At 43.2% G+C, this 16,164-nt stretch overlaps 1 protein-coding gene across 1 annotated transcript in view; it reads left to right on the top strand.

Annotated features, from left to right (window-relative positions):
- Window positions 1-16,164, top strand: part of PKHD1 (PKHD1 ciliary IPT domain containing fibrocystin/polyductin) — a 281,842-nt gene that overhangs the window by 11,172 nt on the left and 254,506 nt on the right. Inside the window, exons 10-25 of the mRNA XM_050971903.1 lie at window positions 111-150; window positions 968-1,038; window positions 2,397-2,498; window positions 3,704-3,799; window positions 4,887-5,022; window positions 5,861-5,975; window positions 6,799-7,074; window positions 7,541-7,627; window positions 8,261-8,354; window positions 8,799-8,941; window positions 9,609-9,739; window positions 10,514-10,698; window positions 11,201-11,339; window positions 13,402-13,556; window positions 14,080-14,264; window positions 15,218-15,340. Of these exons, the coding sequence (XP_050827860.1) occupies window positions 111-150; window positions 968-1,038; window positions 2,397-2,498; window positions 3,704-3,799; window positions 4,887-5,022; window positions 5,861-5,975; window positions 6,799-7,074; window positions 7,541-7,627; window positions 8,261-8,354; window positions 8,799-8,941; window positions 9,609-9,739; window positions 10,514-10,698; window positions 11,201-11,339; window positions 13,402-13,556; window positions 14,080-14,264; window positions 15,218-15,340 (2,078 nt within the window). The remainder of the gene's footprint in view (window positions 1-110; window positions 151-967; window positions 1,039-2,396; window positions 2,499-3,703; window positions 3,800-4,886; window positions 5,023-5,860; window positions 5,976-6,798; window positions 7,075-7,540; window positions 7,628-8,260; window positions 8,355-8,798; window positions 8,942-9,608; window positions 9,740-10,513; window positions 10,699-11,200; window positions 11,340-13,401; window positions 13,557-14,079; window positions 14,265-15,217; window positions 15,341-16,164) is intronic.

Here is a 16,164-nt window from a genome sequence, read left to right as displayed (position 1 = left end):
GTTGTAAGGAAAGTACAAGGAAGGGAGATTTGGGCCCAGAGAACCTGGACAATGTTTGGTATTTACTTCACACTTCTGCCTGAAAGCGTTGTCACTTTTCTCTCCCGCAGGGTCCCACAACATCAGCTTCTCAGTGTTTAACAAAGGAAAGTGAGTAAAATAATATTTTCTCTCTTTTCCTCTGGTTTTGCATGGGAATAGAGCTGTAGGATGAGTGAATTATGCTTTTACCTTATCATGTGTTTCATTGCTCAGAAATAAGGTTTGTTATCTCGAGGAGATGATTATCAGATTTGGAATGACATGGGAGAAGGTTTCTCCCCAAAGTATTTCCACTTTGGTGTTTTATACTTTACCTTCAGTGACCAGAACATAAGACATCTTATCTTGGACAAGGGGGAATGGCTGAAGGAGGATGGATTCAGATTGGATATTAGGGAGAAATCCTTCCCTGTGAGGGTGGGGAGGCCCTGGCACAGGTTACCCGGAGAAGCTGTGGCTGTCCCTGGATCCCTGGAAGTGTCCAAGGCCAGGGTGGACAGGGCTTGGAGCAACCTGGGATAGTGGAAGGTGTCCCTGCCCATGGCAGGGGGTGGAACTGGATGGTCTTTAATATCCCTTCCCACCCAAACCATTCTGTGATCTGTTAAATCCAGCTGAATTAAAACCTTTCACCTTGCTTTTAACTATTCATTCAAATGGGAAAGAATTTAACCATTAAAGGAGGTGAAAACAGGTGCTGACTGTGTCAAAACATACTTTACAATGTGCTAGTACTTGTAATAAAGTGTTTCAGCCATTTAACGGAGTCTCATGAATCAATGCCTCAATGGCTGGGGAAAGGAGTTGTTGGAGCTTGCAGAAATGTTCCACTGTTCCTCTGGAGAGTCAGTGTCCAGCCCTGCCAAATGAAGGCTTGCTTTTATTTTCATGTCCCAGGACCTCTCAGGCATTTTCTCTCTTGCAGGTCAGCAGTGCACAAAGGTGCTTGGCTCATCAGTGCCAAGCAGGAGCTTTTCCTGTACCAGACTCATCCAGGTATTCACTGATCCACCTCAGTGGCACTGCCCTCCATCAGTCCCAGTGTGATCTAAGAAAACACTTCTCACTGTTGCTTTTCCCAAGGATGTAATCCTCATTCTGGTGTTCCACTCCCCTGGTATGGGCTTGACTAAGCAAAAAAAAATCAGATTTGTGTGTGTTGTTCCTTGTCTGTCAGATCAGCCACAGAGTCAAGCTGTTGGTCACAGAGAAACTTTATGCTCTTAAATCACTCTGTATGTGGGTTCCCTCCTTAAATCACTCTGTATTTGTTGAGGCTGAAAGCTTGGAAATGCAGACCTCAGGATGAGAACTCCCACACTGGCTACAGGGAGGAGGTGATGTTCAGCTACTCCAAGAATTGAGTTCTGGATAAGTAGTGAATGGCAGGGTACTGCACCATTAGTTGAAAAGAATGATTTCAGGTACCTTAAAAATAGCCTGCATGTGATGTTTCAAGCTGTATTGTAGACAACTCTTTGTTAAGAAGGTTAATTTTATGTCCCTATTTACAATTTAAAGCAGAGTAAAATGAAATAACCATGCATGAAGTTGGCTGTGGGCAGAGCATGAGCAGAAAGATCTGCTAGATCTGTCCAGTAGACAGTACTGTGCTAGTCAGTAGCCAATACTGTAAAATTACTGTTTAAATACCAGATGAATTAACAAAAAAGATGCAGGTATAGAACAAAATCCTTCATCTGTTTCTTATTAGGCTTCTTCTTTTTTTTCAGAGCTATACAAGTAGAACTGGGTGGTTAAACTCCAGTATGAGTGCAAAGTGGGTAATTTTCATCAAAAACAAAAAATAGTTTTCCTGTGGAATGGCACACTTGTAGCAGACAAAGTCCTGAAAGGATCTCATGGTTGTAATGTGTACACTCAGATATTCTGCTCCCTCCATTTGTCCCTGAAGTCTGAGGGATTATTGGAAAGAGTGGTAACATTTAAACCCAAGGACTAAGTTAAGATGTGAGTCGGAGAAGGTCAAGAGGATTAAACCAGTTTTAATTTTGCCTTTTTTTTTTTTTTTTTTTTTGATTCTTCCCCCAGAGATCCTCAATAGCAGAGGACAGAGCAGTTTGCAATCTGAGCATGACAGATGCAGCCCCTGCTAAGTAACAGCCCAAGCACTGCAGTGCTCCCCCTGCCATGTGGCCAAATTATCCATGCTGCTCATTCCTGGTGTCATCCCAGAGGCTGCCAAAAAAGGGGATCAGTGAGGAGCTGGTTTCATTCACAGGAGCCTGCTCTGGCTGGAAGCAGTGCAAGTGCTCTGCAGGCTTTCCCAGAAATAGGGCTGGGATTAACCTCTGCAAGGCTTGTGCTCAGATCCCTCCTTCCTTCCCCTGCAGAGATTTTCTCCGTGTTCCCAGCCAGAGGGAGCCTGGCAGGGGGCACAGATCTCACTGTCACTGGGGATTTCTTTGAGGAGCCAGTGAGGGTCACTGCTGCAGGTAAGAGCTGAGACATGTGAATTTTATTTTTTTTAAATCTGGGATACCAATGTGGGAATTGTAGGACTCACCTTGTCCTCATGCTTGTTTTGCATGGGAGGCATTTACAGAAGTGATACAAATAGATAGATAATGAGAACCTTTACCTTTGAACAACTCATCTTTAAAACAATTCCCCATAAGTTAATACAGCCCATAAACACAGCTGTGAGAAAAGCTTAGAGAAAAATGAGAAAGAAGTTCATGATTTCATATTTCCCTGGTTAACTGCTATTCCTAAAGAGAGATACAAGAAAACTATTTTCTTGTAGAGAAATCTCCATAACATTAACAAGAGTAACTTCTCTCCCTAAGTAAACTGAAGAAAACGAATCTAGAAGTAGTAAACTAACTAAAATTTTAGGTTTTTTCTCTTTATATTTTCATTAAGAAAAATGAGGTTTTAGGGGGAGGAGAAATAACCTAAAGGTTTTAATTCTTATTATTTTTTCTTTTAGTTACTATTAATAAATTTCTCTTTATACCCTTTTAAAGTTTTAAACCTACTTTACCTTTCTCCTAGTCCTACCTCACAGCAGGAAATGAGTAAATACATCCTAATAAATACACTAGTAATTAACCAACACTAAACACACCACACTCATTAATACATAAACCAAAAAAATCTCAAATTAGCAAAACAAAACCACTGCACACCTCCAGGAAGCTCCAGTTATTCTGATTGTGGGCATGAACTGCTCTGTTTGCTGGCAGTACCAGCCCAGACTTGGGGCAAAATGTTGATGCTTTTTGGGAACAAGGTGGAAGGGAGGGGATTCTGCCTCTCTTCTCTGGTGACACACCACCCAGAGTGCCACATCCAGGGTCCCCAGCACAGGAAAATCATGGACCTGTAGGAATGAATCCAGAGGAGGGACCCAAAAATGATCAGAGGGATAGAACACCTCTACTATAAGGCTGTTCAGACTGGAGAAAATAAGACTCCCAGGAGACCTTGGAGCACCTTCCAGCTCCTAAAGGACCTCCAACAGAGCAACCTGGTCTAGTGGAAGGTGACCCCATCCATAAAAAGGTGCTTGTAACTACATATTTGTAAGGTCCCCTCTGACCCAAACCATTCCATGGCTCTGGGATGTGTTTGTGCTGCAGCTCAGCTGCGTCTCCAAGTCTCCCACAGCACTTTTGTCTCCTTTCCCTGCTGGCAGGTGTTCCCTGTAAAGTCAAGCACGTCTCTCCCCGGGAAATCAGATGCACCACTGAGGCTGTTGGTGAGGGCAGGAGACTTGGTGCCCCCCAGCCAGGTGAGCAGTTCCTGGAGCTCCAAATAAGCAAACACACACAGAAATGCAGGGCAGAAACCCTTTGGTGATGAATGCAATCATGAAACAGGGCTTTCCAAAACACTGTCTGCCTCACCATCAACTTTGGGGTGGTAGGGAAGGGGAGTGCAAATAATCAGAGGGCTGGAGCACCTCTGCTGTGAGGAAAGACTGATGAGAGAGCTGGGGTTCTCCAGCCTGGAGAAAAGAAGCCTCCAGGGAGACTTGAGAGCCCCTTCCAGGGCCTAAAGGGAGCTTTCAGAAATATGGGGATAGACTTTTATTAGTAATACAACAGGGTCTGACAGTTTTAAACTAAAAGAGGGTCTATTTAAATTGTTTCTAAGGAAGGTATTTTTTTTAAAATGAGGTGGGGGAGGCCATGGCACAGTTTTCCCAGAAAGGTGGTGGATGCTCCATCCCTGGAAACATTCAAGGCCAGTTGAGGTGCAACTCTGAGCAGTCTGCTCTGGTTGGAGATGTCCCTGCTCGTGGCAGGAGGTTGGACTGGATAAACTTGAATGGTCCCTTCCAAACCATTCTGTGATTCTGTAGACAGGAAAACCAAGGTGGAGAGCTCAGCCCACCACAAGCGGGCAGGAGATGGTGGGAGGAAGGTCAGACTGGTGTGCGTGGCAGTGGAAAACGAGAGGAAAAAGGCATGGAAAATATTTAGAGGAAGGATGGCTGAACTGGAGTTACTGCAGTGACTTCTGGGGACCTTCCTTGGGTGGAGCAGTCCTTGAGTAGGAGATTTGAATGCATAAAATCAGGCTTAACTTTGACTGTGGGTGGTCTCTGTGCCTTTTCCTGCAAGAGCAGACATGTGAACAGGTTGGTTGTTCTTCTCTCTGCAGAGTTTTGTTATTTCTGTTGGAGGGTTTCAAGGCAAAACAAATTCCCCATGGCGAGATCTGTGTTCTGCCTTAGACTGCAAACTACCCCACAAACAGAACCAATTTATTATTAAAATTTTCTCTCTGGCCTGCCTCCTACAGCACTGATTCCAGCATGTGCTCTGGGATTTCTGCTGGCTGCTGCTGAGAATACTTTTGTTTCAACTTTCTAGGAAACAGAGGGCTTCTCTTTGAAGTCTGGGATGATGCCTCTGATCTGACAGAAGCAGGTCCTGGATACAGATGGCAGTTTGTACCTAATGCCAGCTCCCCAGTAAGGTTTCTGTCTGGGGCAAAGAAGTCCTTCAGGTATCAGTGATCTTAAAAAGAGATGAAGCCATGGCAATCACCTTTAGCAGTGTAAGGTAGAGCAAAAACACCTGACAGCTCTTTATAGCAGAGCCTCACTGCATTGCTCCTATAAATCAAAGCAAACCCTTTGCTCCGAGGTCCTTTTGAAGCTTAAAATATGCAGTGAAGTGCTTTATTTTTTCCTCCTTTTGCCTTCCCTCTGTATTTCTGCTCTACCTGGCCTAGATATGCTGAAATTCCACCAAAAGAAAATTGCTCTGGAAGTAGAAGGAGCTCCAGTTTGAGGGTGTTTTGGGCTGGAGCTCTGGCCAGATGTGGAGGGGCAGATTCTCAGCCGATGTCAGCAGCAAAGGTGGAGTTAATACAAATGAATAAATTCCTGAACTTTATTGGTTCCCATTGCAACTTCTGATGTGACCTTGAAAAACTGTGCAATGTGCATGAATTTTTACATTTTTCTACCACTTCTCTGTTTTTGTTGTTTGATTCTGAGCATTCTGGTTTTGGTTTTTCCTGCATGTTCAGGGTTAAGACTTTGTTTGAGAAGAAATGCAGTGAAGTGGCCGCCAACAAAATCATACTTAGTTTCATGGAGCTGTTTCTTCTTTCCTTTTTGAAACTTTTGTAAAGCATAATTGACATTTAATGTGAAATTGGGTCATTTTGAGGTTACTTCAGCTTTAAAATAACAAGGTTTGTTTTGTTAAAATGGTTTAAAGATGATTTCGTGTTACTCAGTGTACGTGTGAAGGTGGGGTGTGGGGATGATTTTTTGTTTTGGGTTTTATTTTGCTGTAATTCTTTTGTATATTCTGGATGTTCTGTTTTTGCTCAGCTCCAGACTCCATGGGTTTTTTGTGGCTCCTCAGACCAACAATTACACCTTCTGGATTCAGGCAGATGGTCAGGCCTCTCTCTACTTAAGTTTGTCCCAAGATCCAAACCAGAAGGTATTGTTATTGGCAGAGAAAAATGAGAGAAATGGAAATTAAAAAGGGGGATGAAAAGGATTTTAATTAAGGTGGTAACAAATGGGAATTCCCCCAGTGTGGATTGGTTTATCACCTTTTATGAATCTATTGCAGAGTCAAAGCTGTGTGATTATTTTTGATATTTTACATCTGCCCTGTCCATTATATAACTCATAAAAAAAAAATCACTCTTGCAACCAGAGTAATTGATTATCTTTTCCAGAAGATTTTTTTTGTTAGTTCAGCACATTTCTGTCTGAGCTAAAGCCATCCATGAAAGATTATTTGGGGAACTGTTATTAGTGCTAGAGCGAGCCATAGGAGTTACCTTCTTTATGGTATTGAACCTTAAACCAAAGTTTTTTGAGATTGTGGCTTTTTCCTGTATAATAGGAAGGAATTTGTGAGCCATCAACCCATGGCTATTGGTTATATTCACAAATATGTTGTTTGGTTTTTTATTTTTGCAGCTGTGGCATTGGAGTAAATGTTATTTGGGGATGGAGAAATGTTACTAACTGCTTTAATGGCTTCAAACTGAAAGAGAGTTGTTTTATATTGGATATTAGGAAGAAATTGTTCCCTGTGAGGGTGGGGAAGCCCTGGCACAGGCTGCCCAGAGAAGCTGTGGCTGCCCCTGGATACCTGAAAATGTCCAAGGTCAGGCTGGACAGGGTTTGGAGCACCCTGGGATAGTGGAAGGTGTCCCTGCCCATGGCAGGGGGTGGAACTGGATGGGTTTTGATGTTCCTTCCAGCTCAAACCATTCTGTGAATCTGTGATTTGGTTGTTCTGCACACAGGTGAGAATTGCTTCTCTCCCTGCTGGCAATTCAGATTGGTCTGAGAACTGGGTGAAGAACTGGAGTGAACTTTGGCAGCCAAAATCCCAGAAATTTGAGCTAACTGCTGGTTCAAGGTACTACCTGGAAGCACTGCATCATGCAAAGACACCCAGCAAGGGGATGAGAGTTGGAGTCCAGATTCACAACACGTGGCTGGCCCCCCAGGTGGTGAACAACTACTACACTGAGAGGCACGAAATTCGGGCTCAAGCCTTGCACCTCCCAGAAGTGCAGGTCAGTGCTGCCTGCATGTGCCTTGGTGGTGCCAGATGGGAAAAAAATGTGTGTTTCCACCTTGTTTGCAACCTCCTGAGACAGCTGGTGAGAAGAGCATCGTGAGCCAAGTTCTCTGTGGTTTTTACATACATTAGTGGGTGTGTGTAAGCACTCAGGAATGAGGGCAGTTTTTTCCTAGTGGTTAAACTCCTGCAGGTCAGGAGCTTTAAGGACCATTTGCAGCTGCACAGGTCATGTATCCCTTGTTCTCCTGTTAGTGTAAGAATCCTGTTCCTTTTAGGACAAGGACAGTTTAAGAGTAGCTGAAATGACTCTTGGAGGGGATCCCTGGTTCACAGAGGCTATAAAAGGCAAAGTTCTGGCTGTAAAATCCTACTCAGTAGAAGATTCCAGGTTTGAAGTGTGTGTCTCATGCAGTTTGCATCTGTTTTCATTTCTTGATTTGCTTCTCTTTTACTCCCAGATGTTGACTGTGTCTGGTACAGGTTATTTCAGTATCTCCTGGAACAACACACTGAAAATGATCCCCACAAATGCTACAGCCCTCCAGGTAAGTGCCATTGAAAACAGACAAAGGTCCTCTGCTGGGGTGGAATTATTGGTGAAGCTCTGGTGCTTGACAGAAGTTAAGATTTTGCCCAGAAGCTGAAATAAAATTTATGTGATGTAGAGGTGATTTTTTTTTTTAACTGAGAGTATCTTACAGTATAATATCTTACAGAGAGTTTTATTTTCTTACATGTTGACTCCTAAGTGTATTCTAAGCTTATCACAACATCCAGATATCTTGGACTTTCATTGATCCAGATCCTTGGACTTCTTCTCTAAGGCCAGATGGGTGCTGTATGGCTCTGGCTTCTTCAGCAGCCCACAGGCTCTCACATCTTGGTTGTTAATTTGTCAATATTAAAGTGACCCTGAGTGATGACTCCATGGCAGTCATTAGACTGAGGATGTCTCACACCCATGAAAACTTTTATGTAAACATAGAAGTTTACATTCTGTTGAAATAAATTTTGTTATATTATTATTTAACATTTTTATTCTCTTAATATTTGGGTACCTGCTTTTTCAGAGCTGCTGTGCCACTGATCCCTGGCTGATGAAAAATGAAGTGTGTGTTGAAGTCTCTGCTGAAATAATTGTAACTGACTGCTTTCCACTTTCTTAATTTATTTTAAAGGTGCAAGCAGCAATAGAAGAACTCCTTTCAGTAGGATGTGAAACTGAGCCAACTTCTGCTAAAATCCTCTTTCACTGTGGTTTTGAGAAAGAAGGTAGGGAACTTCTGTGGCAAATAAGCAGTACTTATTGTGAGGATGGATCTGCTTTTATGACATAAATGTTCTTTAAACTTTTAGGAAATTTACACTTCTAATGGGTAAAAGTACATATTCATGTTTATCATCTATTTGCTGTGTGTATGCATTAAAAACAACATGATCAATATAATAATCACAGTGATAGGATATCCAGAGCTGGAAGGGACCCACAAGAATCATCAAGTCCATCTCCTGGGCCTGTGCAGGACAGCCCCAGGAATCTGTGCCTGAGAGTGTTGTTCAAACACTTCTTGATCTCTGGCAGGAGAATTCTCAGAGGAGGACTTTTGACAATTTCTGGATACCCACTTGTTGTATTTTCACAGATCTTGACTGCACTGGTGTCTTCTGGGTCACTTTGAAACCTCTCATTTCCTTTTTTTTCTTTTTATCTGTCAGATATGAAGAACATCATCACCACAGGGCACCTTGTCAGTGGAACAGAGCCTTTCTGTGGGAGGTTCAGCATCCACAGACCAAGCCAGCTGGTGAAAACCTCCCCATCAGCACTACCAAGACATGACCTTACTAAATACCCACATGTGAGTGGCTGCTCTTCACCAGCAGCTTGCACTGGGCACTGAATGTTCAGAGCCTAATAAATGACATGAAGTCATCTGGTCAGCTTACAATTCCCCAAAATCTATCAAGCATTGTGTCTTAGCACCTTTTATTTGGTTTGAGAGTGGTTTTGGATCTCTGAGATGTAGATACTGTTTAACACAGCTGGCTGTTAACTGTTCCTGGGGATACAAACCTTGTTGTGGGAAAGGAAGAAGTGGGATGGTGTTGGAGAAAGGTGGAAGGGACAAGGACAACCATTTCTTGACAAAAGGAAAAAAATCCTTCATTGTTTTGTGGTCCATTGCTCACTTTTCTGCTCACCTTCTCCTGCTTTTGACAGGAATAAACCCAAAACTTCAGGAAAGCCCCAGGGGTCAGTTTGATGCCATGTTGTGGCACACCTGGGTGCCAAAACTGTCTTCTACAGCTCTTAATCCCTCTCCAGCTCTCTTGGAGCCCCTTTAGGCACTGGAAGAGAATTTAAAATCTTCCCTTTAAAGTCTTCCCAGAGTCTTTTCTTCTCTAGGCCAAACAACCCAGTGTTAAACCAGAATTGAAATAGAATCTCTTCCTTTATCTTCCATGTACATTTTACATAAATTACCCGTGTTTTGATCTGTGAAAGTCTTTCCCCCATTTTTGCAGGTGTGTTTTGCACATAAAGGACATATGAGCAACACCCTTCATCTCTCAGTGTCCTACACCAATGTCTCTTCATGTCCAGTGAGGAGAAACCTCACCTGCCAGTGGGACTTCAATGAAACTGACTCTAAAAGGTATCCAGACAATTACAGTTATCAGAGATTACATTTTCCACAGTAAGAAGGAAAACAGAGAAATTCTTATTTATATAGGAACAATTTGTCACTTGGTGTAATCTGACAGAAGCTCTGTTCCTACAGAGGCATTGCTGGAATGTGTTTCCTTCTATTTTGGAGGATTTAATGAGTAAATTTCCATGTTTCTTGCTATGTGCACTATCTCACCTCAGTGACACACAGCTGTACTTGAAGATTTTTGAGAACCTAAATTCCCCAGTTTCTTTCCCAGTCAATTTCCTGCAGTAAGAGAGAGAATTGATTGGGTTTTTTACTCCACCCTTTGAAAGCTTTGAAAATTGGTGTAGCCTTTGATTTTCTTTATTCACTTAAAATTCCATGAGTAGAAAACATTTGGTAGCAGACATAAAGCTTAGGGCAGGCAGACTTAAAGAAATCAGGAGTGTAAAAAATGAAGAGAGCTGAGGGTTTGAATTCTGGATTGACCCCCACTGAGGTCACTGATGCTGTTGTGGTATTTTGCCAAAAATAAAGCAGGTGGAGTCATTCCCATATCCCACTCTAGTGATTCAGAGGGGAGAACATAGGCAGAGACCTAAATCCTCATTTCTCACTCTGGGGAACCCAACAAGGACATGGTGAGTAATCACAAACCATTGAGCATGTGGCTTGTGCTAAATGCCAGTAGTAACAAAACCAGTGCTTGATATTACCTGGAATCCTCACAATCACCTCAAATTTGTTTATTGTCCCAACCTTGTTGTCTTCCAGCTGGACATTTACCTGCACCAACCTCTGGAAGAGGTGTGTGAATCTCTCTGTGCTTCTCCAGGACCTCCCAGCCAATTCCCCAGTATTTGTGCATCAGATAGACTTGCACAGCACTGTGCTGCAAAAAGAAACACCTGGATCCTTTTATCTTGATGAGCTCATCATTGCTGACAGAGCTGTGATTGGTAAAGGCATCTCTTTTGAGATTTCCACCCCCCCCCAGGATATTCTGTTAAATCTATAGTAATAAAGATGGATGAAACTTTTTCAATGGGAAATTTCACAACAGGCACAAAAAAACTTCTTTTTCTTAAACTTATATTTATTTTTTGTGACACCAGTTGAGAAGGAATGGCCAAAATATCAATATTCTTGATTTATTTGAAAATGTGGTTCTACAAATGGAACGGGCTGTGGTGAAATCACCATCCTAGGAAAAGTTAAAAAGTGTGTGGATGTGGCACTTGGGGACATGGGTTAGTGGTGGACTGGGCACTGCTGCAGAATAGTTGGAATTTGTGAACTTAGAGGCCTTTTCCAAACTTAGTGATTCTATGAAATATAACTTAAGACAAAACAACACCAAAGAAACCCAAGCAGGTGTTTCCAGCTATGAAATGACAATACCCTGGGCACAGTCCCCTCTGCTCTCCTTGCTCCAATGAATGTTTATGTTTTTTCTTTCAGTTTCTCAGAGAGACCCCAGACCCCTGTGGCCAGAGGGGAGGATCATTGAAGCAGTGTCTGTGGTGGGGTCTCCTCCCACCTACAACGTGTCCTGGGGGGTGTCTGGCTGTGGTGCCAGTCTGCCCCTTCTCTCTCCAAGGTAGGGACAGTGAGCAGCTCAGCTCAGCACCCTGCAGCACCTCTGAGAGTTCCCCCAGTGTACCTGGAGCTGGGTTCAGCTGCTGAAAACAAGAGGTGCTGAAGAAGTCAGAGATAACTTGGGGTGTCAGATATCTGTGGGTCACCAAGGTGTGGTGTGGGATTGGAAGGAAATCTAAGCCCTTCTGGAACTGTGGATGAAGATCATCCAGAGGTGTCTCTAAAACTCTGTTACTGACACCAATTCCCACATTAGGCACTGGAAAGTCCACCTTGGGAGTCCTTGTTTGCTGAGATGAGGTTTCTGTTCCTCCCAGCAATGACAGAGGAACCAGAGCCATGGGCTAAAACTAGATCACAGACTGTAACATTAAAGGTTTGTACTGGCAGAAAATAAGTCCTGTAAAAGTTTGAGTGTATCCAGCTGAGTCAAATGTAGTATCTTAACATAAACCACCAAGGGTAAGGGCAGGAATGAGAATACAGGGGGATCTTTGTGGTGGTTGAGATGTATAACCAGAGGTGTAACTAATTCCTATCAGAGGGAAAATTTTTACTCCAGTGTGGAGCCTGAAGACTGACATTGGAAAGCTGCAAATAACACTGATAGCTGTATTTTTCAGATAAATTTAGAAAAATATGGGGGAAAATGCTATAAGCATCATTATGGAGCTTAGGAAAATGCCTAGAAGAGGAGGACTTAAGATGCTCCACCTGTTTAGCTAATTTAAAAAAAAAAAAAAGGATTAAAAAGCAGTTTGATCACAGTACCTCTCACCAGGATAAAAAAAGGTGTTAGGCACAGGTGGACTTTTCCATTTCAATGAGGAAGGTATCAGAGAAAAGCAGGAATCAGCACAAGCTTTAAAAATGTGTGAGCTGAGCATTGTCCTTGGACATCTTCAAAATAAACCTGGCTCTTTCTCTCTACTGAACACGGGCTGTGATTTAATCTAATAAAATCTTAATTCTTTCAGAACAGGAGTATTGGCTAACATCTTGTACCAGGTCTACAAAGGGCTCAGTGATCCTTTTGGTTTTGTTTTGTGGAAATTTGCTCTGCGGAAGCCAGACACTTAACTTGTTATCCAGACATTTAACACACGGTGGCATCGTTGTCCCACAGAGAGGCTCCTTTTCCTTTGAAACAAGAGAATTTTAGTGGTGAAGGAGAACAGCATTTTATCTTTTAGAAATTGGACTTTTGTGAACATGAATGACTCCAAGACAGATGTGGTGTCTGGGGACATGGTTTAGTGAGGGACCTCAATGTTAGGGGTCTTTTCCAACCTAAATAATTGTACAATATGAAACCTCACTTTAATTCCGGGGACTTGAGATTTTCATGGGCTCGAGCAGATCACAGTGTTTAGCAGGAAATATTTTTGGCTTTGCTGTGGCAGACACTGTCCAGACAGCACTGAGCTGGTTCTTTAGAAACGCCAGTAGTGGTTTTTCTAAATACCACTGGTTTGCACCTGGTGCTTGATGGTGTATAAATTATTTTTTTCTATCATAAATTTAAAAAGGCTGTTTTCCAGAATTTTCTGCTGTGTGCATGGCCAGAATTCACAGAATCACTGGGTTGGAAGAGACCTTCAAGATCATCGGGTCCAACCCAGCCCTAACAGCTCAACTAAACCATGGCACCAAATGCCACATCCAATTTCTCTTAAACACATCCAGGGATGGTGACTCCACCAACCTACCTGGGCAGACCATTCCAGTACTTTATCACCCTTTCTGTAAAAAACTTTTTCCTAATATCCTACCTGTATTTCCTTTGGCTCAGCTGAAGTCTGTGCCCTCTGGTTCTGTCAGTTGCTGCCTGCAGAAAGAGACCAACCCCACCTGAGCACAGCCACCTTTCAGGGAGCTGTAGAGAGTGATAAATTAGAACTTGGGAATATCCAGGTTTGTTTGAGGTCAGGGCATCTTCCCCTTAAATCCTTCAGGGGTGTTGTTCCAGTAGGTGTCCCTGAGCTGTTGGTTGACTTGGGGGTGTCCTGGTGAGGGTCTCCACTGCTGATGCCTTCCTGTGACCCCCTCTCTCTTTCCCACAGAGGTGCACTGCTTGGGGAGGGCTCTAAGGAATATGGGCACCTGAACGTGTCCACGGAGGATGTGAGAGTCAGCCTCACCATCCAGAGGCTGCAGAAGTCATCCCCACCTCTTGGAGGAACCTTCCACATCCACTTGGCCAACACAGTGATACCAGGTAAGGGAGGATGCAGGTCAGGGCCTGGGTTTCCTGAGCAGGGAGCCAAGGGAAGAATTTATTGGCAGAGAAGTTTTGGCTGCCCTGTCCCTGGGTGTGCTCAAGGCTAGGTTGGTTTTTATTAAATAGTGTGTATGATCTTCAGATTATACATTAGGAAGAAATTTTTAAGATTAGGTTGGGTAAACAGCAGCAGGGGTTGCCCAGAGAGGTGGTGGATGCCCCATCCATGGAAACATTTGAGATCAGGCTGGATGGGGCTTTAAGCAACTTGGTGTAGGGCTCATTGCTGGGATTAGATGACCTTTAAAGTCCTTTCCAGCCCAAATCCTTCCATGATTCTATTATATAATTCTATGATTTTTTGGTGTTTAGGATGCAATAAATGTCACTCTTTTGGCAGCTGCAGATGTTTGAACCATGAGAGCCTTGCACTCATAATGAAACCCCTTCCTTTCCTAGGAGCAGGCAGATGTGCTCTCCTGGAATGGAGATGTCCACTGCTCCCTAACATCTTTTGCAGGTGTTTCAGTGCACATCTCTGCCCACCAGCTCCGCAGGCTTTTGCAGGACAATGTGGACAATTTTACAGCTCCCTTCTTCAACACCAGTGACTTCACCGTGACCAGAGACTCCAGCTCGTGCTATGAAAGTGTCTGGACACTGACTTGGGAAAAAACAGCTGGGGACTTGCCCAATGTTATCAGTGTACAGTAATTTCTTTTACTAATCCCCACTTTGATCCCCATTTGATGTCTTTGGTCTTGGCTGATTCTCTCTCACAATGGTTGGTTTTATGAAGACACTGTGGAAATTTAGGCAATCTTCCTATTTGGAACAGTACCTTAAGCAAATTCCAGATTAAATTATTAAAAAACCCCCACAGTTTTAGGAGAAGACATTGTATGGAGTCTGTGATTCAAAACCAGGAGACTTCAGTGTGATTTCTGCACAGCGAAGGGAGTGGTGTACTGTCATGAAATCTTTATTAATTATATCTACATTAATGTTTCAGTACAATAACTGAAGCTCATCACAGATTTGTGGCATCATTTATTTGACAAGAGGGTTTTTCTGAGAACTGTTTTGTCTGGTTTCATATCTGGTTCTCAGGTGAAGGTACACTTTATATTCTCCCATCCCAAGATTTGTCCTGATAGTTTTGCTTCAAGCAGAAAGGTCTTTTTGAGTAAGGACTCAGACTGAGATGCTTCCCACCTCAAAAGGAAACATATTTCTTGGATATTCAGTTGCTAAAGGTGTGATGTAATTTTCAACAAATTCCAGTGCCCAGGATGTTGGCCTGGAGGGTGAAAAAAGTTTGAGCTGCATCTTCAGCTCTTGCACAGGCCCTTGTTTCACCTAAAGTCATGTCTTTGAGAAGATATTGTCATGCCTAAATCCAAATTTTATTATTGGGTATTATAAGTTTATTTACCAAGCTGATTCCTGAACTTCTTTGTCATCTCTTTGACTGCAAGGTGAAGGTGGGAACAGGGAGGTGTTGTGAAACCTTGAGTAATGAAGATTTAGAGGTACAGATATGATTCATGGAAGAAGGGTGAGAAGTTTCCAGGAGTTATTGCTTGTAAAATTCTGTTTTAATTTAAAATCACAGGACAGAAAAGGATGAGAAACTTGAATTCCTTGATCTTTGCCAGGTCTCTGCTGAAAACCTCACTGGCCTGAAGCCAACTGTTTCTACTCGTGTGGTTTATGATGGGGGAGTGTTTATTGGACCAATATTTGGGGACATGCTTGCCACCCCCCATAACCAAACACAGGTGAGTTGATGTGCTCTCTCACTTGTCACTGATTCAGCAGGCTTGTGTAGCTCCAGGAGTCTCACAGGTATTTGTGTACCTTTTCTGCCAATGAATCCTTTCAGGAATCTGATGTTCTTTGCCATAAATTTCTCATATTTTGCTGCCTGGTGTGTGGAGCAGGACTTTCCTCCAAGAGCTGTTGCAGGTAGGGAGAATGGTGATCATGGGTGATGGAAGATAATATCTTTATTTTTGGAAGCAGTGACCAAGGGATGAAAATCTCTGAACTCCCACCCTTGGTGGGTCCTGTGATGTTGGACACCAAACTGGGAATTACACAATTCACCTGCAACACTCTGTGACACTGATGGGCAAAGTAAAGGAGGCTGGGATACTCATCTGTGAGTTAGGCAAGTCCTGAACCTCTCTGGATCTCAATTCCCCAGGAGAGAAGAGAGAGATAGGAGAGCTTCAGGCTGAAGGAGGAGTCATTCCAGTCTGCTGGATGGACAAATGTGTTCCCAGCTCTGCTCTCAGAGGTTGCAGAAGAGTGGCTATGGCTGGCTTTGTTTCCAGCAGACTCACAGGCACTGTGGCCATAACAGGGTGATTCTGGATGTGCTCCAAGCCCAGCTGGGCAACATCTGGGGCCAAGTCATCTTGCCTTTTTCATGAGCCATGGGAATTGCTCTTCTTCCAGTGACTCAGCCACCTCTGACATCTTTTCCTTTCGTGCTGCACAAACCCTCAAACAGCCCAAGTGAAACAAGACCAGCAGCAGCAAACAGATTTTCTGGTAGTTTTTGAAGCTTTATTCTGGCAATGTAAAAGTGTCCCTCTAA

The sequence above is a fragment of the Serinus canaria genome, chromosome 3 (genome assembly GCF_022539315.1).
Source record: "Serinus canaria isolate serCan28SL12 chromosome 3, serCan2020, whole genome shotgun sequence".
NCBI classification, from domain to species: domain Eukaryota; kingdom Metazoa; phylum Chordata; class Aves; order Passeriformes; family Fringillidae; genus Serinus; species Serinus canaria.
Note: the sequence above shows the minus strand (reverse complement) of the source record. Positions and strands in the feature narration are given on the sequence as shown.